Source organism: Lampetra planeri, chromosome 41 (assembly GCF_965212315.1).
Source record: "Lampetra planeri chromosome 41, kcLamPlan1.2.h2, whole genome shotgun sequence".
Lineage (NCBI taxonomy): Eukaryota > Metazoa > Chordata > Hyperoartia > Petromyzontiformes > Petromyzontidae > Lampetra > Lampetra planeri.
The window spans coordinates 2163292-2187814 of NC_136147.1; the positions used below are offsets into that span (position 1 = coordinate 2163292).

Consider the following 24523-nt stretch of genomic DNA (forward strand, 5'->3'; position numbering starts at 1 on the left):
TAACAGCTCATCGGATTCCTCCTGCAGTATAAATAAATATTATGATTCTGATGTTACTTTCCCACGCCAGGGAGCTCTCGAAGAGCCTCCCTCTCTATGGAGTGCTTGACATTGGACGCCAGCAAGTAAGGGGCCGTCCATAAATGACGTCACGCGATTTTGGATAATTTTTGAACCCCCCCTCGTCACACGGCGTCACAAAAAGTCAGACCCCCCCCCCTCAAATGTGACGTCACAAAGCTTTGCCCCCCCCCCCCAAATAAAAATGCTTCAAATCGCTTTAAACTATTGTCATTGTCGTGCATATTTAATGTGGCGCTGCACTCTGATGTTGTAGGACGTCACGCACCTAGGGGGGGGTGGGTCAGACATTTGTGACGATGTTGTGACGAGGGGGGGGGGGGTGAGAAATGTGACGCCACATCAAAATGCGCAACTTAAATAAATATAGGCAACACGTTCTACTTAATTAAATAGACTTTTTAATAAATGTTTTCTCCTACAACATCAGAGTGCAGCGCCACATTAAATACGCACTACAATGACAATAGTTTAAAGCGATTTGAAGCATGTTTTATTTTCAAAATGGAAATATGGTTGGGGGGGGGGGGCAGAGCTTTGTGACGTCATATTTGAGGGGGGGTCTGATTTTTTGTGACGCCGTGTGACGAGGGGGTTGGGTCAAAAATTGTCCAAAATCGCGTGACGTCATTTATGGACGGCCCCTAATAACAATTGCACGCACGTACCACTCTCATCGTCGCGGTGACGAGTCCAAAGAGGTCAGGGGAATTGAAACGTCGAGGGGCGTCTACAAAAGGGGGAGGGCAAGGGGGCTCGTTCCTTCCCCGTCCAATCACAGCGGGATCTCGACCGCCACGTGGTGTGCCAAAGCTCCCGATGACGTCACGACGGGAGTCACGTGAGGCCCATATAAGGGCGGCGGGCGTTGGGGAGCAGCGATCAGACCTCGCCGACGCGCGAGGAGGAGGGTCGTTGTTGGTGCTGCAACTGCACGCGGCTCCGTTAAACGTACACATTATCGTCTCTCTTAAGGGTTACGTTCATTACAGGTGACAGCTACGTCGCAATAGCCTCGAGCGAATGCACCACGCAAACATTGTGCTGGGGTGGGTGGTTTCCCGCCCCCTCCTCACCTCTTCAAAGTTTGGGAGTTTAATGCGATAAGCGTGGTGCGTGAGGCGCTCCGGGGAAGGATATTTATTTGAATTGGTGTGCTGCTGAAGAGTTGAAAGTAGAAGGCAAGCTGACCCGAGTTTTAAAGCGCGCTCCGGGAATGGATTAAGGGTAAGGTATAGAAAAGTCGACGTTTCGGACCGGACCCATTTTCACAGGGCGTTGCTTTGCCTTCATCCGTGCGCAGAACGTCTTAGGCGACGGTGGCGTTATTGACGAATGTGTTGAGTTTTGTTTAGTGTGTGTAACTTGTACCGAGCCAACATAACCTAAATGTTTAACTTAGAGGCGAGGTCTGTTAATGTCTGGATATAATGTACAGTGCATGTGTTATGTATACAGTACGTCTACGCCGTCATGCATGTACGATACACGGCGTGCGACATGCGTGTACACACATTTGCTATGCCAGCGTTTACGTACGATTTAGCAAGCGTTGCTCGCGACGACAACAGAAGGCATTCGCGATGACTTAATTGCACCGAATATTAAAATATCGTCGTGTTGATATTTTGCGCGCACTGTACGGTGTGCGACAATGCAGCTCCCAACGCGCCCCGTGGGTTTATTACGGCACATTGCGTGTGAGCGCAAAGTACACACGTGTCGCAGTGACACATGGTAGGGGGCACCGTGATGGGTGGTCGGTGCCATGTGCCTCTAACCTGCGTGTGGAATCGCAACAGCGCCGTGATGAGCGCGTGTGTTGACGGGTGCTGCGTTCAACAGCTGCCCACAGAGAGGGCGGGGGGCGATCCACACACCGTGGCCATTCATGCGTGCGCATGTAAACACAGACCCACGCTGCCTGCCATGTCTTCCTACACTCATCCTCTCCACTCAGCCCGCTCTCTCCACTCTCCCCTATTCCAGGAGTGGGAAATCTCATGTCCACCGGCCGTAGCCGACCCACGACTTGAATTCACACGACCCCGAGGAGGCGGACCAAACGATATCTTTCCGTTCCTGTCTGGTTTTCGGATTCGACTCCACTCTGCTAACGTCATCATCTTCTCTCTGATCTCCCCCCGTGTCTCCCACTCGTGCTCTACTCTCTGCAGTACACTCAGCCCTCTCCATTCCACCAGCAATCACCCTCCATATCCCTCTCTTTGCTCCTCCTGCCCTGCAGCGTTAATTGATGTGTTGATTTATTTATTGATTTATTGTAGTCGTAACTTTCATCCACTCATCGGCACTGTAAACTTTGCAATCCTTAAGCCAATTTGATGGCGAGTATATTTGTCACTAATTGGGTTAACACATTATCACTTGAAACCCATCGCAGCAACAGGAGAATGTGCGCAGGCTGGAAACTAATAGATTTAACAGCACGCAAAAGTGCACTTGATGCCCACAAACGGCAGGAAGGGCCGACTCCCATCCGTAAGCCTTGGGTGTAGTGTGCGATGATGAACGTGTGTGTGTGTGGATTGGGCTGGGTGTTAATTCATTCCAATATTTTGTTAGGCTGGGCAGTTTCCTCATATACAGCTCTCAATGTGTAACGTGCTTCCTCTCTGCCGCATGTGTTTTCACCTGATTAACATGAACAGAAGTCGTGCCAGACACCGCAATGCAGGACCTTTCTGTCAACCCGTCTTGCTTTCCTGGGGAAACGATCATAATAATGCAGGAGAAAAGAAGCTGCTTCTAGATGGAGCAAATGGATATTGTTATTTGCGGGGAGCGGACAATTTGGGCAGCTGTAACTTCAGCGCTAATCGTCATGAAATTGGTTCTCATTTTGTGGCTATGACTGTTATCCTGGAACCCAACTTTTGTGCTGCCAACTTGCCATGACAGCTTATGTCATCAATTTTGGCAGCCAGTTTGCCAATATTGCATTGTCAGCCAGTTTCGTTTTGTGTTTGATTTTGTTAAACTGGTTCTTGCTGCCTGTCAACTCCGTCCTCGTCTCGGGCATGTGTTAATAGCTTTATGCTACCGTCATACCGGTGGCGTGCTGTGGAGGAGTGGTTGGCATGGGCCCTGGTGCAAGCCATAAAATAGGGGTCCTGCCTTTCTGTCCGCCTTCCCGGGTATGGGTTCTTCGTAGCACGGCACCTGGGACCCTCCAGCCTCTGCAACTGGTGCAGTTGCACGACCTGCACACTCGATGTCTGTGCCACTCTGTGATAAACCGGTGGTCAGTGTGGGCCGGTGTATGATGGCACTTCTGACGACAACAGACAAGTCTTCCGGCACTGTGCAGAACGGTTCCTATCCCGATGCTACACTATTTCCACAGAGGGGAAGTGACCGTGAGTGTCAGAGTGAAAGGGTATGAGGGTTTGTACGAGCGTGTGTGTGAGTAGCGGTGAACGTTATCTGCGGAGCGAATAGGTTTCATACGTCTACGTTTATGCTTTCACCACTGATAATTAATCTTGTCACTGTGCAACAATCTAGAAAGCATGGTGAAGGAAGGAAGATGATAAGCAATAATGGCAAACTGGCCGGCACAATTGATGGCCATAAGCTGTGAGTTGGCAACACACGGTTTGGGTAGCAGGTGAAAACCTTCAAAAGGGGCCATCCATGTAGTAGGTACGCAAAAATCTGTCAACTTGACCCCTCTCCCCCTCCCTGTACGCACGCGTACTTTTTACACCCCCCCCCCCCCACCTGCGTACATACGCTTGACCCCCCCCAGAATCCTATATTTAATCCATGCAGAAACGATTAAGGATTAATAATATTAACGTGTTTACGAAAATAGTCCACCGCCGGCTGCATTAAAGAATTAAGTTGCCTACCATTAAAACGTTTGTCTCATGTCCGCTAGGTTCAAACGCCGACTGAACCCAGTCGAACAGGTGACGCATTATAGGAATTTCGTCAACACGCGCAATGTCAGGCCGAAGCACAGCAGCGTGATAGCTGCAGTCAGGGGCACGGTGGCATACAAGTGACACCTCTCCCACAGGCCTACTTCTCCCGGTAGTACTTGTCTGACAACTGAAGAAACTGAACTGTGGCTCATTTCAAGGCCAATGTAGACAAATTATTATTATTATCGAGGCTTCACCGCCCCTTCCCCCCGTTTCCTATGCGTACGTACATTGTCAGTAGACCCCCCAGACGCAAGCGTATGCATTTGGGTTAACCCCCCCTCCCCCCTCCATGCGTACGTACTAAATGAATGGCCCCTAGCCACAACATCTCCTAACCTCCATTTATAGCTTTTTGTTGTTAGATCTAACCTCGTTGTTAGATTACTTTGTTTCTTCACTGTGACACAGGAACGCTCGCCACATTGAATAATAATATCAATAATAATAATATGAATAATGCCGGTGATTTATTTTTTGTCCACCAAAGCCTCACCGAGTCTCAAGGCTCAAGGGGTGTCCTGCTGCATTGGAGGGTTTGGCAAATTCCTTGTTTGCTTCGTGTGGGAGGAATCAGAAAATCCCATCTCCTGGCCCACATCTCAGCCACACGCCTACAACACTTGGCAAGGCCAGATGGTGACGGGCCAAGTACTCACCAGGCTCCAGCCTGCTTAGCGGGCACATTCCGGGCACGTTCCGAGTGATTTGTTACAGAGGTCATGTCAATAGGTCTATCTTTCCCTTCTGTGCTCTTGGCTGTCTGAAAATCCCGCTAATGTTTTACGCAGTGCAAATATGGGAACAGATAATCATCCCAGGTAGTAGGCTGCCAAAAAAAACATCGACTAAAGATTTACAAAGCAAAGATAAAATAATTACAGGGGGAAAAAAGCACATTAACCCACACTCATCAATTAAAAACAAGTATCGACAAGCGTTCCTGTGGAGAATGTAAAAAAGCAGCAGATAAACAGACATTACAGCTCTTTTTTATATTTGTCCGCATAAAAGAAACATTCTATTCCACATATCACCCCACGCAGCCTTCTGTGAGTGTCTAATTCGACAACATTGGTTTTACGTGGTAACTCTGGACCAGTTTCGTCATTCAAGTGTCAAACCAGGACGCCTATCTAACAGAACGCATCCTTGCCTATAACAATCTGGCAGTTCACCAGCATTGATTCAAAACAAGCCTGACTGCTGATGAGACACAATGTCAAAACCGGTCCAGAGTTTGAGTGAACGTATGCTGCTGAAGAGATGCACTCCCAGACATTCCTCGATTGCTCAATAACAGTGATAGTGCTGTCCTATTATAGAAAGGTCAATTTGGTCACTCCATTTATCCTTTTTACTTAGCATTCACCTTCATCCAACCAGCTGGGGACCAGGTGAAATTCCTTGTTGGGGTATGAATGAGCCTGCAAAGCACTGGGATTTATAAAATAAATTCCACATTCTCCGGATTTAATGAAGATCCCAACCTCGAGCCCTGTGTCAGTAGAGTTCTACTAACCTGGTCCCACGTGCACACATTTAATGGATTACAAGACGTTCCCCCAACCATTGCTTTAAAATACACGGCGGGGAAATGGCACGTCTGATAATCGAGACAATACGGGACCATTCTGTGGGTGGCGAAATGTGGACAGGCCAGTGGATACACTGGCCCCATGATGGGAAATTGGAATTTGCAGCTCTGGCTCATGACCACGAACAGAGATGAACACTGTGCGTTTGCTCAGCAGAGAGACGTTCGCTTCGGCTGTAACTGTGAACGGGCGCTCGTTCAGCAAGCCGTGCCGAGCCACGAGACTACACACGAGGATGTAAAGCTGGCACTGCTGCTATATATAGGTACAATAACAGTGCAGAGCAAGACTCGTGGCTCATACCACAGTCACTCTGCTTAATAAGACCCACTTTTTCCCTGCATGTGCTCTATGAAGTAGGCGTGCATGTGTAACCAGATATTTATAACTCTTGTTCGGGGGTGCGTCTTTCCTTCCGGAGTGTTTCATAACTCAGAGAATGCGGTGTTTATGGCGATGTTGCCCTGTGGTGGTGACTGGCCAACCTCACCACCAACTCCCAAGTCCTCACAAGCTGAGGCCCAACTGGTTAATTTCCCCCTATCCCCATCAATAGAGAGTGGCCAGGTGGCCTAGCAGGAATTGTAGTTTACGGGTTCAATTTCGGGTTTGGGGGTCGACTCACTCAATCGTACCTTGGGTCAATCAAATGATTACCACCTTGTGGGGAGGTCGGCAGTGGTTGTTGTACAAAGAGATTCACCTCTGCCAAAGGAATGTGGCATTTCCACCATTGGCTCTGGATTGCAAACAGAAGATGAGCACCAATGCCTCAACGCTCATTTGAGCGGTACATCGCTTTGCCTTGACCATCAAGCTTGACCCCACTGAGACTCGCAGTACCCTTGCTTGTAAGAGCCGTCACACCCGACGTTGGGATTGCGTAACCTGCTTGCGACTATTATACACCCCGGGCTCGTCAAGCGTGAACTTCTCCGGGGCAAACCCGTTTGCGCTAGACCGAACGACTGGATGTAACGGGTCGATATTTCACCGTGTATCATTTTCCTCTCCCCCCGCAGCCCAGATAACTATCGGGACGACGAGGGGGCAAGCCTTGAGCAGCTCGCCCTGCTGTTGGACATTGTTGCCCTTGCCCCACCTACACACGCACACACCTCTCAGCTCCCCGGCGGCGTACGTCACCGTTCAGGTACAACGAAGGTGGCGACGCTGCCGCGAGTGCTATCACGTGTCTCGCCGTGCGGTCGCACTCTCGTTATGCGATCGCGCGTCTCGCTATGTGGCGATGAAGTCACGGGGTGCTCGGGTTGCGCAACAACACGGTTGTTTAACTCGGCATTGACCCGTCCGGAGCGGTTCCCTCCTGCGCAGACCGGCAGTGCGCGTGTGAGTTTACATTCGAGATTTCTTACACGCATCTCGGGGCACTCGCATTCTTTTTTTTTTTACAGAAAACGAGAATACATCGGGTGGCACGGCACTTGAGCAAGCGACTCGCTTTCAAAAATAGGTTGCGAGTTCAAATTCTGGTTGGGAGATTGACTCGGCCCATCGTCCCTCCACGAGTCGATTTAAATGAGTACCACTCTGTGGGGAAGTCAACAGTGGTGGTCCTATGGATCGACTCGCCCCGTGCGATGAGAATGAAGGCAATGCTCACGTGAACAGGAAGTGACTTTGACTTCGTCCTGTGTCTGGAATGTACCTCTGTGTGTGTTTTTCTTTCTGGCCCTTATTTGTTTATCCCACTTGGTCGTTAGGAAACAACTAACGGCCTTTACAATAATAGCAGCTCTCAGTTCTCCTCGTTACGTGTTCTCCCGGGGTATGTCCTGTGCCCCCCCCTTCGTAGAATGGAAACAGGCAGTGATCTGACCCACACACATTGCGTTGGTTATATTTATATATCGCTTGGCCCCTGATTGGTCAAACCTGAACGTGGGACACACACCCTCGTGTGTTCTACCACTGGACCCTATGTGCCCTTACCGCATGGACTTGTACGCCATGTGTGCTATTAGTAGCAGCCACCAGTCATGGCTCGCAGCAAGATGTGGCCTGGGTTTGATTCTTAACTTTGGTACCTTTTCTGTGTGAAGTTTGTCTGTTCACCTCCTGTACTACAGTGAGTGAGTGTGTAGAGTTGGTATGCTCTCCTTCTCTGCATGGGTTTCCTCCAATTTTTCCATTTTCCTCCCATAGCTAAATAAAAAACACAATTTAGCTGGTAATGGCCAAAAACATCCCCATGCCCAAAGAGTTACCTGCGTATTGCTCACTTTGGATACCCGTCGCAGCAACATCACCCCGTTACTCTGTTGTGTTATACAGGTAGGAACAACAGTTCCACACTGCCCACCAGGGATTATTTGTTTGTCTGTCTGTCGGGCATAGCCACGCCCTCGATTTGTATTTCATAGAGCGCTTCCGGCGGGCTCGGCACCACGTGACGCGCCGCCTCACGCAGCTTGCGCCGCGTGACACGGATCGCACGAATGCGCTGTCCAACCAAGTTCCTACCTGCCCACTCCGAAGGAATGTGTTACCAGTGGTTCTCAATCAGCGGGGGGTGCAGGCTGAGGCGAGATTGACGGGCGCGACAAGTTTCCGACATGCGCGAGGAGAGCGGCAGTGCCCGCGTTGCAGCGAAACGCTCCCGATGGCTGGTTTTCCACCGCTAAGCCTGGAGGCGCCAGGTTGTTTTTCCACTGCAGAATCCGAACTGCGCCGCTAACGTCACGCGCAACGAGCGAGATGCGTGTGGATCACGTGGTGACTTGCACACTTGCCCATGAATGGGGCAGGGAAAGGTGGCTGTGGGGGCGTGGTGCCAGGTGGTCTTGATGATTGGGTGAGGTGGACGGTGTGGGAGCACGATACCCAAAAGTTTGGGACCACCGTGTTATACCCATTTTGACGAATGCAGCCACTCTGAGTATCCCCCACAGTGGGTAGCACATTACTGGGCCACATTCGAGCCAGCGTTGAGCAATCCTGCGTTCGTGTCAAAGCATCGGTGGCGAAATTATATCCATTGATGTGTCCCACCCGTGACCTTCCGTGCTTCAGCACTGTTGATGATGTGAAGGGCCAGGCACTGCCGCTGTAGGTAATGTCAACCGCTCGTGTCTGCGTCACTCTCGCCTGGTCACCCGGCCGTGACGGGCGCCGTATTGATGACGCACGTCACTGTCCCGACCCCTGTCTGCGTGCGTCTCGGTGTCTCGAGATATGTTTGTGTCTCTCCTCGTCTTTCAGAGTATCTCACCCCTGTTCTGTTCAGGGGGCCCTCCGCATGTGGCCATTTAGTGTCCATTCTCACGTCTGTCTCTCTCCATGTCACAATGTGTATGTCTCTCTCTCTCTCCAGCTCTGCCTCCCCGTGTCTCTCACCATCTCTCTCTCTCTCCATGTCTCTCTCATCTATGTATTTACGTCTCTCTGTCTCTCGTTCCCTCTCCGGCTCTGTGTCTTTCTGCCCACGTCTCTGTTTGTCTCTCTGTGTCCCCAATGCACCTCTCTCGCCGCTGTTTGCTCAGATCCGCACGTAACGTTGAGTCAGCGCCGGGGGGCCGATGACTGCTCGTGAATGCGACCTCCGTGTATGCCTCTGGCACCACCACACGTCACGTTTTGGCTTGCGGAATCCGAGTGACGGCACGTGGGACTTGCGGCGGTGGGGGGTGGCGCTCCGGTTACAGGCCCCGCAGTCCCGCGCTGCGTGCGGCGCTCCAGTGTGTTTACGGTCGCCGGGTTACAGTCACATTTAGACAGCCGTGCATAGTTAGCTGCGGTGACTCTGTCTTTATAGCAACCCGAACCTATTTTTTTAATTAAACCACAAATTACTGAATTGAGAAACACAAAATAACACCTAACAATGTTGCCCCCTACTGTGAAAACTTGGCAGGACCCTCCCGAAAAAGAGCCCTTTGACTCGGAGGGGAAGGCTTTTGTTGTCTATTTTGTCCCCTGCCGCGCAGGATTCGGAACCGACTCGGCGCCGGCGCCTACCGTGGGATGGCCGCGCTGCTGGTGCGGCTGCCCAGGGGCCGGCACGCCGCAGTACTCACCGGGGCCTCGCGGGGGGCGGGCCGCCCCCACCGGGCCGCCCCCAACCCCGACGGGCCCCTGGCGCGCTGCTGGCTGCACGCGGCGGCGCGGCGGTGGCGCGCGCGCTCGGAGCGGGACGACCGCCCCGCCGTGTGGGACAACTTCGGCATCTGGGACAACCGGTTACAGAAGGAGCCCATCATGCTGCCGCCCAGCATCAAGGTGTGTGGGCATCGCCGCCACCGTCACCTAATGTCACCTCCGTGTCGCGAATTAATCGGGAATAATAGTAATCATCATCGTCTAAACTCCTCCGTGACGCAGAGCACCTTGCATTGCTTCCCATTTCAACGATACGGAGGGCATCCCCCTTGGCAATTGTCCCTGTGTGGCACAAGCTGACTCAGCACATGGTCTACAAGTGAGTGATTTGCAGTGCCATTTTTTTAATTTGCCAAATTTGGACTGTCCCGCTGTGACACGAACCCACGTGTGGGATCTCTAATGTCTACTGTGAAGTAGATGGCGTGTATTTACTCACAGTATTAACAAGAGCAGCCTGCCTGATTCGAATCGCGAACCTTTGCAGCGAGCGCAAACACTACCACTGGGCCATGTCACCACACTCAATAAGTAATAAGAACTAACGATACTTTGTAATGTGTAATTTTTATTTGTTAAGCACACTGTTTTAATTATGACACCTTTTGGAGACGAGCAGGAAGGCAGTCAGGACCAGTATATTCCCAATCTCTGTGATCTTATATTGCCACTCCCCATGTCATGTCGGTCACAGGGGTCGTTTGACCATACTTCACCATGCAGGTCAACGTGGGTTGGTGAAGGGGAATCTACCGGTTCAGTTGTCGCTGCTGGCATCTGGGACAACCGGTTGCAACGGGAGCCCATTCGGCTGCCGCCCAGCCTCGACATTCCAGAGTCGCATGACCTTTGATTAAAAAATGTAAAAGATGAGAAAAATGTAAAGGCGCAACCCTGCAATTGCTTACTGGTGCCACTGCTGGCGGAAGGGCTTCCACTAGAGGGAGCTCGAGAAAGCCGTTCAAGAGTGTTTTGATCTGCAGTACGATGTATGTGGGCGGAAAGTGCTGTCACATGCTGCTCAGGTGCGTCATGTGTTATGGGGAATGGTGGCGCAGTGTTTAGAGCACCGCACTACGGATCCGGCTACCTGAGGTCAATTCCCACTCGCAGCCAATGCCAGCATCAGTGACGAATATCTGAATGGATCCTGGGCCTCCTGTAGGTCCTTGAATGAGTACTTGGTGCGGTGTGTAAGCATCCCCACTGGGGAGACAAAGGTGGCTGGGCGCAGTGCTGGTTACACTGTGCTGGTTACACTGCCTTCTTGTGTATCATGTTTGATATTCGTTGGTGCTCACTAACAGCACATTGCTCCAACAGTCTTAAGGCTATACGGGGATCTTTGTATTTTCTTATGAATGTTGTGTTGGGGGTGGAGCTGGCATTGACAAGGGCTTGGGGGTGTGTACGCCCACGTAACCTCAATATGAACGCGTCTTGTTTACACACTCGTGCTGCCCCCTTGACGTGAAACCAGCCCAGGTGGTTTCCACGAAGTGCGTGGGGTCTGTTTTATTGTTCCGTGACGAAATCGGCCACCGAACCGCGAACGCGGCACAGCGAGGAATGGAAAACCGCGTGTGGGTAGAAGCCGCACACGACCGCCGAATACCACGTTTTATATTTCCAGCAGGGGGTTGTGTTCCCGTCGGCGTGTTTAATCTGCCAGCCAAATGACCACGCGCACATTGCTTCAGAGTTCACTGGCATTGGCACAAGCAAGCATGACTCTTGCTGATTAGACATTGAATGTCGAAACCAACATGCTGCCGATATCATGCACTTTCAGGAGGACTTGTTGCTGATGGGATGTTTAGTCAAAAATATATTTTTTTGTGCAGATTGACTGCTATGGGAAGGAGGCGAGTTGTCCGCCAGGGTATCTTGATTTGAGAGTCGACTGTGGTTCGGGTCACGCTGCTTTCGGTGCGATTGCCGATCTCTGGCCACGGCAGCGCACGGTGCTGGTTAAGTTGCATATAAAGGGAAGAGTAAGGTAGATGGGGAAAATCTGCGGTGATGCCCGGCGTTTGGGGAAACTCTTTTCGGCACCCAGGGCGACGTGGCCCGGCGGTATCGCAGAGGTTTGCAGTTCGAATCCGTCAGGCCGCCCTGGTTATTACTGCAAGTGTATGAAAACGTAAATACCATGCATCATAGTGGACTTTAAAGATCCGGTGACATCATTCGACAAGAGAAGGGCCCGTTGTGTGCTGGCGTCGGGGTCCAAATTTGCCAAAATGGAAAATGCACAGCAAATGACTCAATTGGGATAGCACACAGCAACATCGCCCCCTCCTGTGGAACTACTTTCATGATTCACGGCGGCATGAGGGCCTTTGCTATGAAGAAGGGGCATTGCCCGAACGTCGCCTATTGTATATATTTGTACTTTTAAGGCGACAGCGTTTGATCGACAAACTTGTATATATGTTGGACTTATTTCGTACCGTACGTAGCCAACCGTACTTATTGGAGGTGTGTGGGAAGGACAACAAACTAAACACAAAAGTCAGTTCTAAAGAAAGGAGCTTTCAATCTAGATTAAAAGCGTATCGCTCCATTGGCTTCCTAATATCAGAAGGAAGAGCGTTCCAGACGGCCGCAGAAGCGCATCTGGAAGCGCGAGTTTGTTATTCGTGCTTGTGCACCACTGCCAAAGCAGCAGCACAAACCACTCTGCTTGCTGTTCACTCCAGGCCGCTTGGTTATGTTTATACTTGAGCAGCCGTCATTTATTCCACGTGGCCTTAATATCTCTACCCCCCCCCCCCCGGCCAGGGAACCGTCATCTGCCGATTACTGTCGGGGCTTTGGCAGCACACTCATCAGCTCAACGAGAGCTCTTTGTTGCATCAGCCATGGGCGCATCGTTAATGCAGTCGGTTGATTTCCCCCTCGGCGTTTCGCAATGTGATTGTCAGGTGGGACTGAAGCGTGACTGTGTGTGCGTGTTGAAACTTCTTTCACCGTACGTAGCCGACCGTGCTAATCGGAGTTGCGAGGGGAAAGATAACACAAACTAAACATAAAAAGCAGCTCTCAAAGATAGTTTAGCTCCAGTGGCTTCCTAATATCGGATAAACTGTGCCACATGTACTGTATATTGGCTGAACGTCTTATTGATAGTTTATTGCTGTTGATTGTGTTGGGAAGGAGCTGCTTGCTGCGTAGAGAAGGAGTCCAAGCATCAGCTGCAGGAACGCAGAGCTCCTCCTGCCGTTTGGGTCTGGTACTACTAATGGCGGGGCTGACAACCAGGCTTGTTAAACGATAATCGGAATAGTTTTTTTGTAATCGGTTATCGATTATGTGAACTCACGAACCGACAATCGATTCCAGTGGGGGGCGTTCGTAGGAGCGTACCCACACTTTATCCCACGACGTCACCTGCCGACGAGGTGTGTACCCCTTTCTCCTGCTGGGTGGACGGAGGGGTGGGGGGCGGGTGCGGGAGGGTTTGAGAAACCTCTTCCCCCATTGTTTCAACTGCCGCGCCTGGAGGAAAGAGTAGAACTGGTGATGCCTGGACTACAAGTCCAGTGTGCTGACCACTACACCACTCACTTTTGTTTCCCAGCTAAAATCGTACACACGTTACACTTGTTGCTGGAGACTTTTCAAACCGGTGACCGTTTTTTTTTTTACGGGGTGTTTCATGCGATTTATCGTTAACGCCAAAAAAAGAACTGTGCTGACAATCGTTCTGAACCACAGCTGAGCCAAAGCCCGACCCGTTCGGTAGATGTTCGTGGGCAGAGGAGTGGAAGACGACCACACCTCTCGCCACCTCTTCCTTCAGAGAGCTCCGGCAAATGTTGTGTCGTCGACAGCCGGCCTCCAAAGTCTGCTCTTTACAGCGTCCCACCATTAGCCCCGCGGGCTTCCTCCTGCTCGCTGACCTCTGGGTGTCACTCGATGGCATGGCTATGGAATGTGCAGGCAGCGCGACTACTTCTGGGCCCACGGGCCAGAAGGGGTCCAGGATCGCGAGCTTGAGTAGATTTGACAGAGAAGCCGTGCCAGCCCCGACCTCTCCCGCGGCGGAGCGGGAAACTTGCCACGCGATGGCTTTTTCACAATGGAGCACCGCCGTAGAACGTCGTCAGCTCGTTAGTCCTCGCTCGTCCGTGCGCAGCCCGGCTAACCCATCCCGCAGCTCAGCGTGGATCAGGCGGGCTCGCCCGCAGAGCCGGGCGGTTAATATCTCAAAGCCCCTCCCGTTAATTCTTGAACAACCCCCTCTCGTGCGTGTGTGTGTGCAGTACGGCAAGCCGATCCCGCAGCTGAGCCTGGCGCGTGTAGGCTCTGCGAGCCAGACAGGCCGGCGCTCGGCCAACGAGGACCGCTGGAGTGTGGGCGCCGTAGACGGCACGGTGCTGTACTTCGCCGTGTACGACGGCCACGGGGGCGCCTACGCCGCCGAGTTCTGCGGCGCGCACATGAAGCGCTGCATCCGGTAATGACGAACGCTCCCCTCCGCCACACCCAGCACCGGATCCTGGGGAGGGCGGGGTGGGGTGGGCCCTGGTGCTGACTGCTCCCCCCTTTAGAATCCTAAGTTCTTGCAGTAGGGGGCGGTCACTGCTGTGTATATAGCACCATTGAGTAATTTGCAGTGTAACTTTTCTAAATTTGGATCGGGATGCCCGGCACGCATTGGCCAACTCGTTCAGATGTTAACTACCTCGCCTGGTATACAGGAGGTCGTGGGTTGGATCCCGACCTTCACACCTGTTGTATATTTGTGTTTGCATGTTCTCCCCGTGGTCGCGTGGATTTTTCTCCTCCGGGTCCTCCGGTTTTTCCCTCTATATTTAGTATGAACACGCATTTAAAATATTTGGCTGCCAAAGATTTCCACATGATAAGCCACTATGTTGAGCATTAATTTGAGACAAGGTCTCTTCTGATAAAGAGTAGGTCTTACTTGGTAAAATAAAAAAATGTTTCTCGCTTTAATTCTCATTGCCAAGCAGACGACACATATCTGTAAAAATACACACCGTGTTATTTACCGGGGCAGCCTGTTAGATCCAAACCGCGGACCGATGCTGAGGCCCGCGTGTGCGCGACGCAGGCACCTGGTGGAGCAGGAGGAGGACCTGCAGGTGGTGCTGCGCCGGGCGTTCCTGCAGGTGAACGAGGAGTTCACGCTCGCGGCCCGTGCGCCCGGCAACGGTGAGGAGGAGCCACCTCGCGGGCCCCGCTCGTCACACGGGCTCCGGGCGCAGTCATTCGAATAGCAACAACAATAATCTCTGCGTTTATACGGAAAGTTGCCTTGCGTCGCAAATCTACGGATGTAGCTGGGGGGGGGGGGGGGGGGGGGAGTCCTTCGCCCAGCAATGGATCGATCGTGGCTGATTTGACGTCGACGACGATCTTCTTACTTTAATTCACGTGCGAAATTGACTCTGGCGACAGAGGCTCTGCTTCCGTGCGGCACCACGGCCACGGTGGCGCTGCTGCGCGACGGCGTGGAGCTGGTGGTGGGCAGCGTGGGGGACAGCCGCGCCATCCTGTGCCGACGCGGGTTGTCGCGCAAGCTCACCGAGGACCACACGCCCGAGCGCCGTGACGAGAAGGAGAGGTACCGCTTCCCCCCCCCCATCTCTCCGCTGCTGCTCCCGCCCTGTCTGCGGCCACCAGAGGTCGCAAACGGGTTTTGATTCCTTACCCGTACCCGGCCGCACCAGGGTCGCAAACGGCTACCCGTACCCGGCCGGGTATGGGTACCCGTACGCTACCCGTACCCTACCCGAAATGAGTGACAAACGGTTACTCACCGGTGACTCACGGCCTACCCGTACCCGTACCCGGCCGCACCAGGGTCGCAAACGGGTACCCGTACCCGTACCCGGTCGGGTATCGGGTAGGGTACGGGTATCGGGTACCCGGTTGCGACCTCTGGCGGCCACCCTCCTTCTAGCTGTTGCTGTAGTAGAGCAAGTCCGTCGCGAAGGAAGGTGCCACTGTTGCTGTGTTTGACAGGCGCAGGCTGCTGCGGTTTCACAGTAAGGGGGCGATGTTGCACCTGCAAACGCACTTTAGTAATTGGCGGGTAATTTTTGGGATTTTGCCAAAAATTTGGACAGTGACGCCAGCACACGGGCCTGTTGTTTTCGAATGACATCAGGATCTGTAGCGTCCAGGTTAAGCTTGAAACCAAACCAAATGCGATGTTTTTTTTTTGTGCATACTGAGCTGTGACTTCCAACTAGCTGCACGTAAGAACCCGGTTTAATCGTGGGCGGTTTCCTGGATTTGAACTCAGGTTCTCAGCAGTGCTGGGCCGGCGCTGTGACACAGTGCAAGCTGCAAGAAATAACAATTTTGAGAAATGGCAGCTGGGAGGAAAAATGTTTTCATTTTGGGCAGAGACCACATTTCCTGGATCAAGAGCGCGGGTTTATCCGGCTGGGGCCTCTGGGTGCGCTGTTTGTCCTGGGCTCGGAGGGTTTGTATGAAATCGGTGATGTCATTACAAAGCAAGCCGAACGCCTAAGCAGAGGAAATGAAATGACAGATTGTGACACGGACACACACGCACATGGGTGTATATGAAACGTGTGCGCGTGTGCGGGACAGCCGGGCTCCGTCTGTTACGCTGGGGAGTAAAAATAACCCAACAATCCCGGCCTTCACGGGAACTGAACCAGTAACAACATTGGCAATTTTGAGCATGGGCCGAAAGACCCAAGATGTCAAGTGGCCAGCAATAAACGGCACCATTGCAGTTGTAATAGACAGGAGTGTAACACGCTTTTGAATGATAAGAGCTTGCGACAAGAGACGATGATAGAAGGCATTCTAGAGTGGAGCAGTGCGAGGGAAGAAGCAGAAAGGTAATGCGAATCGGCTCCTCATCCCTCCGGGGTTGTTAAAACGAGTACCACTTTGTGCGAAAGACCGACAGCGGTTGTTCTATGGAGAGACTCCGCCCCCACCATAGGATTGTGCAATTTTCACCGCTGGCTCTACAGGGCTGTAAACAGAAGGTGAGCACAAATGGTTCAACGTTCATTTGAGCAGCTGGAGATCACTTGGACTCGGATGGATGGATGGGAGAGCTCTTTCCTCCCCTCTCGCTTTGTGTTACCGTGGCGGCGCAGGATCCAGAAGTGCGGAGGCTTCATCGCGTGGACGAGCCTGGGCCAGCCGCACGTCAACGGGCGCCTCGCCATGACGCGCAGCATCGGCGACATCGCCCTCAAGGCCGTGGGCGTCACGGCCGAGCCGGACACGCGCCGCATCATGGTCGCCGCACGCGCACGCACACCCTGCACGCACACCCCGCACGCACCCCGCACGCACCCCACACGCACCCCGCACGCACCCCGCACGCACCCCGCACGCACACCGCAGGCACACCGCACGCACTACGTATACACTGGGAAAAAATCATTCGACACGTTTGTCAATAAACAATGGTCCTTTGTCACAGCATGTAAAATGTGCTATGATGAATGGCTGCCACACACGACCTGCCTATGGACTCTGTGGAGGACTCATTGTACTCCTGGGTGGACAGAGGACGGGGTGGTGGCGGGGGGGCGATGCAGAGGGTTTAGAAACTTGCAGTATTGTTTCACCTGCTGCGCCGGGAGATTGAATGGAATCGGCGACCTCTGAATTGCAATTCCAGTTTGCTGCTCGCCCTTCCAACCGCTGTGGCAGCTGCCACCTCCAGCTGGAGGACTGGAGTAGGCCGTGACTCGCAGGCTTGTGGCGATGCGGGCGACGCTACTTCGTACGGTCTACGGGAGTCGTCCCGTCGCGGTTGTCCGTGGTTATTTTTGTTTCCCGGCTGGCGAGAAGCCCTCCGTGTAAAATTGACTCTTTTTTTTCTTTTTTTTCCCCCGCTGTAGCTGAAGCACGGGGACGACGGCTTCCTGGTGCTGACGACAGACGGCATCAACGTCATCATGAACAGCCAGGAGATCTGCAACATCGTGAGCCAGTGCAATGAGCCCTCCGAGGCTGCCCAGCTGGTCGGTGAACAGGTACGGCGTGAGCGTCGGCCACCCAGAAGCGCGGACACTAAACAAAAACAAAAAAAATATTTAAACCATAAACTATTGTTATTTTACTTTACCTGGTATAAGGCCCCCTGAGCTGTATAGCTCTTTTTTAGAAGCAACTTGGCCACAAATGATAGCTCAACGAAGTGGCTCATCGCGTGGAAATGTATAGCAGCCAAATCCTCTGAAATGCGTTTTTATCAATGTGGAGGGAAAAACCGGAGGACCCCGAGAAAAATACACGCGGCCACGGGGACAGAGACATGCAAATTCGAAATATACAGCAGGCGTCGGGGTTGGGATTGAACCCACGACCTCCTGTAGTTAACATCTCACTCATGCGATCCGCAAACGATGAGAAATCCCAACCCAGGAAAAACGTCACCGTCGGGATGAAGTTCTTTGGGATTCGCCGCTAAAACCCCGTTTGGAACCCGGGACCTTAACACTGCTGCTGGCTTGGCATCTCTCTGCAGCTGGATTGGTGGCCCCTGACCCCCGTGCCTGAGAGTTGTTCCATTGTTTATGTAATCTATCACTCTACAGATGACATGCGCCATTGCTAAACTAATCAGATATTATGAATATCGTTGGGGGTGGAAGGGGGGGGACAACGTGTGACCTCTCTTTCCACGCGTGTCGCTGGATGGGAGGTGAATGGATATCGTCAGCAGGGTGTCTGTTATGCGGGCCCCCCTTTTTAAAGAGGCCGAGTAATCAACCACAGAAAAGTCGCCCTGTGGCCGCACAGGGACCGCTTTCACCGTTTCCTAGGACATGTGACGATGCAAGTCACTTGCCACGTGTCAAGCGCTCCGAGCCGCCCCGGCGCAAAGGAAGGCACTTCATCAACAACAATTCGCTCTCTCACCGCTGTTATGACGATGATGATGATGTTGCTGCTGCTGCTCCTCAACTCGCCGTGACAGCGCCGTGTCCGCCGTGGCGGTGTGCATGACGCAGGCCATGCAGTACGGCTCGGACGACAACACGACGGTCGTGGTGGTGCCGTTCGGCGCGTGGGGCAAACACAAGGGCGCCGAGGACAGCTACTCGGTGGGGCGCACCTTCACCTCCAGCTGGCGCTGGGCGTGACGCCGCCGCCAGGCACCGGGCACCCGGCAGCCCCCCCCCCCCCCACGGCCCCCCAGGGCTCACGTAGCGTTGAAGGGAAGTCGCCGTTCGACGGAGATTTTAAAATATCGTCTGTTTCCGCGAGTTATTTTTTTAACACAGGACAATTTTCCCGTACGTGCTCTGTGTAAATATCAAACGTGTCGCACTTTTTACATTTTAGGAAGTACACAATCTTTCTTGCACTTGTTTTGATTTAATTTTGCTGCTTGTTCTCAAACAGAAGCTTAATTTTTGTTTTGTTTTACGAGCCGGGGGTCGGAGCCATGGCGCTGTGATTTCTGCGATCTGGGTTCAATTCCCAGCCAGTGCTGACATCGGTGGCGAGCGATATCTCAACCGGCCCGCACTAACCAGCACGGCGATGTATGGTCAAATGACCGTCATCAGAGGCAAAGTGTGGGGAGGCCTTCATTCCAGCAGTAGATTGATAACGGAATGAAAACCGTATATTATTGGCCAATTTAATTATCAAAACCGGCCAAATTTGCAACGGTCACGGAGGTCGTTGGGCACGATGCTTCTCTTCGATAGGACCTCGTAAAACAGCTGGCAAAATCGCGACGGTCACCTCAATGGCAGGTGGGCGGCTGTTACGTCAGTGGTGGCAGTTTGTACAAAAGTGGCGTGTGTGATGCAGCACTGAGGGACGGTTCTCTTTTCAATTACCAGTTCACCTAATAAATAAATGCATTGCAGAATGGGGGCGGCGAAACAGCGGCTTCCGGGTGCTGCGAGTGCGGCTCACTGTATGCGCAGACGCGTTGAAACTTCTCGGAGCAACTTTAATTGAAACGGGAAAAAATCTGCGGAAGCGGCCCGGGTCACTCGCCCCTTTGCAGCGAAGCCAGATGCAAGTACTCTGGGGGCGCTCCCGCCAATTTCCAAATGTAAGAACTCCATTTCCACAGCGGTGCGAGAGAACCGGCCACGTGGCCCGCTCGGCGCACGCACCCCCGATGTGTCTCTGTTGCTAGCGCTGGAGAGAAATGTTCTAGTGCACGCGTGTCTTGTGGCGCCCGGCCCCGTTGAAGGTGTTGGTTTGGCGTAGGGCAGCGACGGGCAACCCAGACGTGGGCCACGAGCTTGACATCGTGCTTGTCCGCTAATCGTGACCCCCACGCATTGCCCCTAGACACGCTGAGACCAGGCCGCCACGAGGGGCTCCACTGGCCGCAGGTTGCCCATCACTGGCGCTGCGCCAGGAGGTTTGGCCACCCCTGGTCCCGACCGTGAATGTGTGCCGCGGGAGCCGACGTAACCACTGTACCTCGGAGCACATTGACAACCTCGACGCACAAGCACTCCGAAGCACAGCTGCGAGTCGGATAGGTGGCATTTAAATATGCAAATTATACAAAACTGTAACCGTACAGTTAATTCATGCGTGGCTTCACGGGGTTAGGCTGAGCGTCGAGAAGAAACGCTCAACGGGCGGCCCACACTCGCGTTACAAGCGGACGCGTTCAGTTCCGAATGTGTTCACCCTTCGCAAGCGGTACCGTACAGTGTTTATATATTCTGATGTGTTTGTACGGTAACGTGATAGTTGGCGCGTTGTACGCCGTCTTGAGCCGGCTGCGTGTGCACGATGTAAATAGTGACGTCGTGGCGTTCGGGCGTCGTCGGCGTACGGCTCTGTGGGCTCGCCTCGCAGCAGCCGAACCTTGTTGTAAATATCCGTCTTGGTGGCGGTTGACGATGCTGGCCTCGCCCGGTGACCATCTTTGTAGTCCGCGTTGTACATTAGCCGCAGGAAGTCGCACGGCAGCAGCGCTGTACGTACTGTGTAGTGTCAAGGCCGGGCTGCAGATCCATGCACCTCTGCAAGGGACACGCGGCCAATCGGGTTTTCTTAACAGCTGTGAAAATATTTAACGGAGAACCAATTAAGACTTAATACGTTTGGCGGGCGACCACACGTTCACACAGCTCAGTCACTGCAAGATGCCCTCGCAGTGGCACAAGTGGCTGAGCGCATTACAATTTGGTACGCAGTGTTGCTAGGTTGACAAGATTCCCTCCTCTAGTTCCCGATTAGTGTGGCTCGGATGTTAGTAATTATAGATGAATATTGTTTGCAGGCTGTGTTTTAAGTGGTAGGCCTAGGGTTGCCACCTGTGCGGGTGTGACCCGGGCAGCCCAGGAATTAGCGCCTGTGTTTGGGTGGCAGCAGGATTTACTTTGTGCCAAGATCTGGAAAAGGGGTGTTGCCGTGTTGGGCTTCACTGCAGGATGTTGCACACTTCTGCTAGACTTGGGCTGACCGAGGAATCAATCTGGGTTTGTCCTGCGGAAGAGGTTGGCCCGATGCGGTTGTGGGCAGTGTGAAGCGAAGTTGCGGGCCTGCTGTTCCTGTGCCCGGTTGAACAACGATTACCTTGCTGCAATGGAAACCGTAAATCATCTCCCATTGTGACCGGCCCCCAGAGTGGTTCACAAACTTGTATCCCTGTGTGTCTGCCCGACTCTTAGTCTTGATTTTGATGTACGTACTGATCTCGTTTATTTATTCACGTGAAATGTAGATGTATGTACATTGTAGACCCGTGTTTTATAGGTGTCCGTGTACATTTTTACTGTAAGCAACAGATGGAGCACTTTTCCTCTTGTCAGATGTCGCCGCCGTTGCGATCTGCGAGTGGCACTCGTGGGCGGCTGAGCGGAGAGCAGATGCTGGTGGAAGTGATCGGGCTGCAATCTTACAGCAGTGACTTAGCCTCGACATGAAACAAAGTCTGGAGATGCGCTGTGCAAATCATCGATTCATCTCCATTCTAAAAGCTCGCAAAGTGCACTGCATTGAGTGGTGAACTTCCCCATTTATTTGGTTGGATTCCTCAAGGCTCGCTTACTTGTAATGGGTTCCTATTATTGTAAGTAACTGGTTGGATGCTACACTCGGCACAATGTAAAAAATAATCGGTGATAATCGCGAATAAAATCGTGATAGTTCATTGGATAACAACGGTGGCCTGGAGCATGGCGTGGGGTTCAATTGCTTCCCCCCGCCCCTCGCCCAGTGAAGGAGGAGCGTGCACAGGGGAGCTAATTCTACTCTGTACTTCAAGTGGCCTCTGCCACTTTCCGTCAGCCTCAGCCGATCCACGTGTCCACGGCAGCCGCCACGCACGCACCCGTGATCCATGACCAGCGGTGGTGGGGGCGCACGCGTGTCGGTATGCGCGGTGGCAGCGCCACTGCACAGCCCGAGGCCACCTGAGCGACCTCGTACAACCACGGCCCCAGCTGCTGCCCTTGGGAGTTTGCCTCTGTTTTCATTTTGTACAGTACTCTGTTTAGATCGCACACGCGGCAGCAGTCGTTACTGCTCCCTTCTGCAAACTAAAGCCCTCTCGCAGGCCAGGTGCCGAGCCAGCTTGTGCCGCACAGGGACAGCTACGGCCGTGGGTCCCCTAGGCAAAATAGCTCGTGAATCATCGCCCCCCCCCCCCTACTGGCAGATTAACGCCCGCTCGCAAGCCAGGTGCTGAGCCAACTTGTAGCTTGTGCCACACAGGGGCGGCTACCACTGCGGGTCCTCTAAGCAAAACCACTCGGCAATCATTGACCTCCCCCCCGCCCCCCTTAATGGCAAACTCGCCCGCTCGCAGGCCAGATGCCGGAGTCACCTTGTGCCGCACAGGGACGGCTGCCACTTGGTGTGCCCTTTCGAGACGTGAAGTGATGCGAATTCGCTCGACGCGTGTGAAGAGACGCTCTGGAGACGCCGCGTCATCATCTGCAGAACCGACGCCGAGGACGACTTTGCGTCGTGTGTCGGATGGTGCTTTCGGTTCGGCGAGACGGAACTGGATACACTGAGGACTGCTGTTGTGGGGTTGTCCAAGGCATCGTTTTTGGTGGCCCTGGAATTAAACACGAGTCGCGTCACAATGCAAGACGACGGTGTCATTTGCATGCATTGTGGGTTTTTGTTTTATCCCCATTCACGTCATGTGATTTTTTTTACTGCGTTGGAACCCGGATCGTAGTGCATTGTTGGAGGTTGTTATTGTGCGAGTTCTGTAATGTTCGCGTGGCTTCATTGAGTGCGTTGCTCAAGTGTGCTGTAGGTTATGTTGCAATATGGTTTGCTCACTTTCCATTAAACACGTACAGTATTCATATCTATACAATTGAGTCCATCTCACTGATAAATGAACATGTTTGTGCATGGTCGACACTCATCCAAAGCACACTCCAGGCTCCACCCTGCTGAGCTCCCGAGGTTTGACGGAATCGGGGTGCGTTCCGGGTTAATCGTGTCGTGGGATTCTGCCCGTTTTGGAGGAATCGGCGATCTCAGCTTGGGCAGTGGCTGCACATCAGAAGTTCCACGATCGATATGTGCAGAGGATGTCTGCAGGAACGATGATGCAAAAACTCACCCCCCCCCCCCTCCTCCAAGAAAACACATTCCTGCGGAGGGAGCTGGTAGGAACGTTGGGTTGCTCGGTCAATGGCCAGGGTCAACGGCGGCGTGGTGTATTCCGCAAATATGGCCGACTGTGAGGGCGGGCACAAGCCGGCGTGAGTAGGTTACACGTTGAGTTTTATAAGGGCACCACGGGGTGACCAGCTCCTCCCCACCCTCCCCACCCAGCCTCCCCTCTCCACCCAGCCCCACCCCTCCCATTTTGGATGCATGACGGACGGACACAATAATCCCCTGTGGGCTGGTGTAACCAGGAGGTTCCTACCAGTAAAATAATTGGCCTAACATCCCAATGCTTGGCGAACCTGAATAAAAAGTTCAGATTCGGCAGGACTTTCCTGGCAAAACAAGCATTTATAAAAATAAAAATCCCAAAATAACCTCGGGGATTCTCACAGCCACCGTGACGCCACCGTCACCTCCGCGAGGGCCTTTAATCGCCGCCTCCCGTTGCTGCACGCGTGACCGCGCGTCCCACGTGGGGCGATGGCGACGACGACGACGATTCAAAAACAACACCGCGCCCTGGCCTGGCTCCCAAACAGCAGCGCCGCCACGCAGCGAACACCCCGGGACTGGAGCTCGGGGCTCGCTGCTGGGATGGTGTCCCGTGACAACAGCGGTTTGTCCTTTGGATAGACTCGCCTCCGCCGTAGGAATGTGGAATTTTCCACCACGGACTCAGGGCTGTAAACGGGTGATGAACAAACAACGTGTGTGGTGGTGCTGCTGCTCTTTCTGCGTTGGTGGCGGTGAGTGCAGAGACGACTCAACTCTTTCCGTGTCAATAACACTGCCCCACGAAGCCCAGGCCTGGAACAATGCCATCCTCTCCCCGAGAGGATGGCCACAAAGGGTGGTCACTCAAACCCTCTCGATGTGCTGGAGTGGGGGGTGGGGATCGCCTCTTGCCCGAGGGACCGCCTATTGAATTACTTAGACCAGGGGGTCGGAAACCTTTCAAAGAAGAGGCGGTTTTTTTGTTTTGTGTCTTTGGACAAAATTGTTCGAGAGCCGCGTCACGCACACAAAGCTACTTGTACACAAACACAGCAGCAGGTATATAGCAGATGACAAACACATTCTGACTTAAATAAAAAATATAATTGATGGAATAAACTGCGTTAATTTAGTTAATTTCTCCCCTTAATATATTATTTAACAACATAGTTTGAC

General features: G+C 52.9%; 1 protein-coding gene across 4 annotated transcripts; it reads left to right on the forward strand.

Moving 5' to 3' along the window:
* Nucleotides 1–949: 949 nt before the first annotated feature.
* On the forward strand, nt 950–23048 carry LOC144732060 (protein phosphatase Mn(2+)-dependent 1K-like). Of its 4 annotated transcripts, none has more exons than XM_078613294.1 (10): nt 950–1308; nt 5783–5894; nt 6652–6782; nt 9577–9868; nt 14017–14210; nt 14832–14932; nt 15179–15344; nt 16867–17011; nt 17623–17757; nt 18739–23048. In XM_078613294.1, the coding sequence occupies exons 4-10, from the start codon at nt 9614–9616 to the stop codon at nt 18868–18870; spliced, it is 1128 nt and encodes a 375-aa protein (XP_078469420.1). In that variant the 5' UTR covers nt 950–1308; nt 5783–5894; nt 6652–6782; nt 9577–9613; the 3' UTR covers nt 18871–23048. The 4 variants fall into 4 exon arrangements, with proteins under 4 accessions (XP_078469420.1, XP_078469419.1, XP_078469418.1 ...); XM_078613293.1 differs by having other exon boundaries at nt 5786–5894; XM_078613292.1 differs by lacking the exon at nt 5783–5894.
* The last annotated feature ends 1475 nt before the right edge of the window (nt 23049–24523 follow it).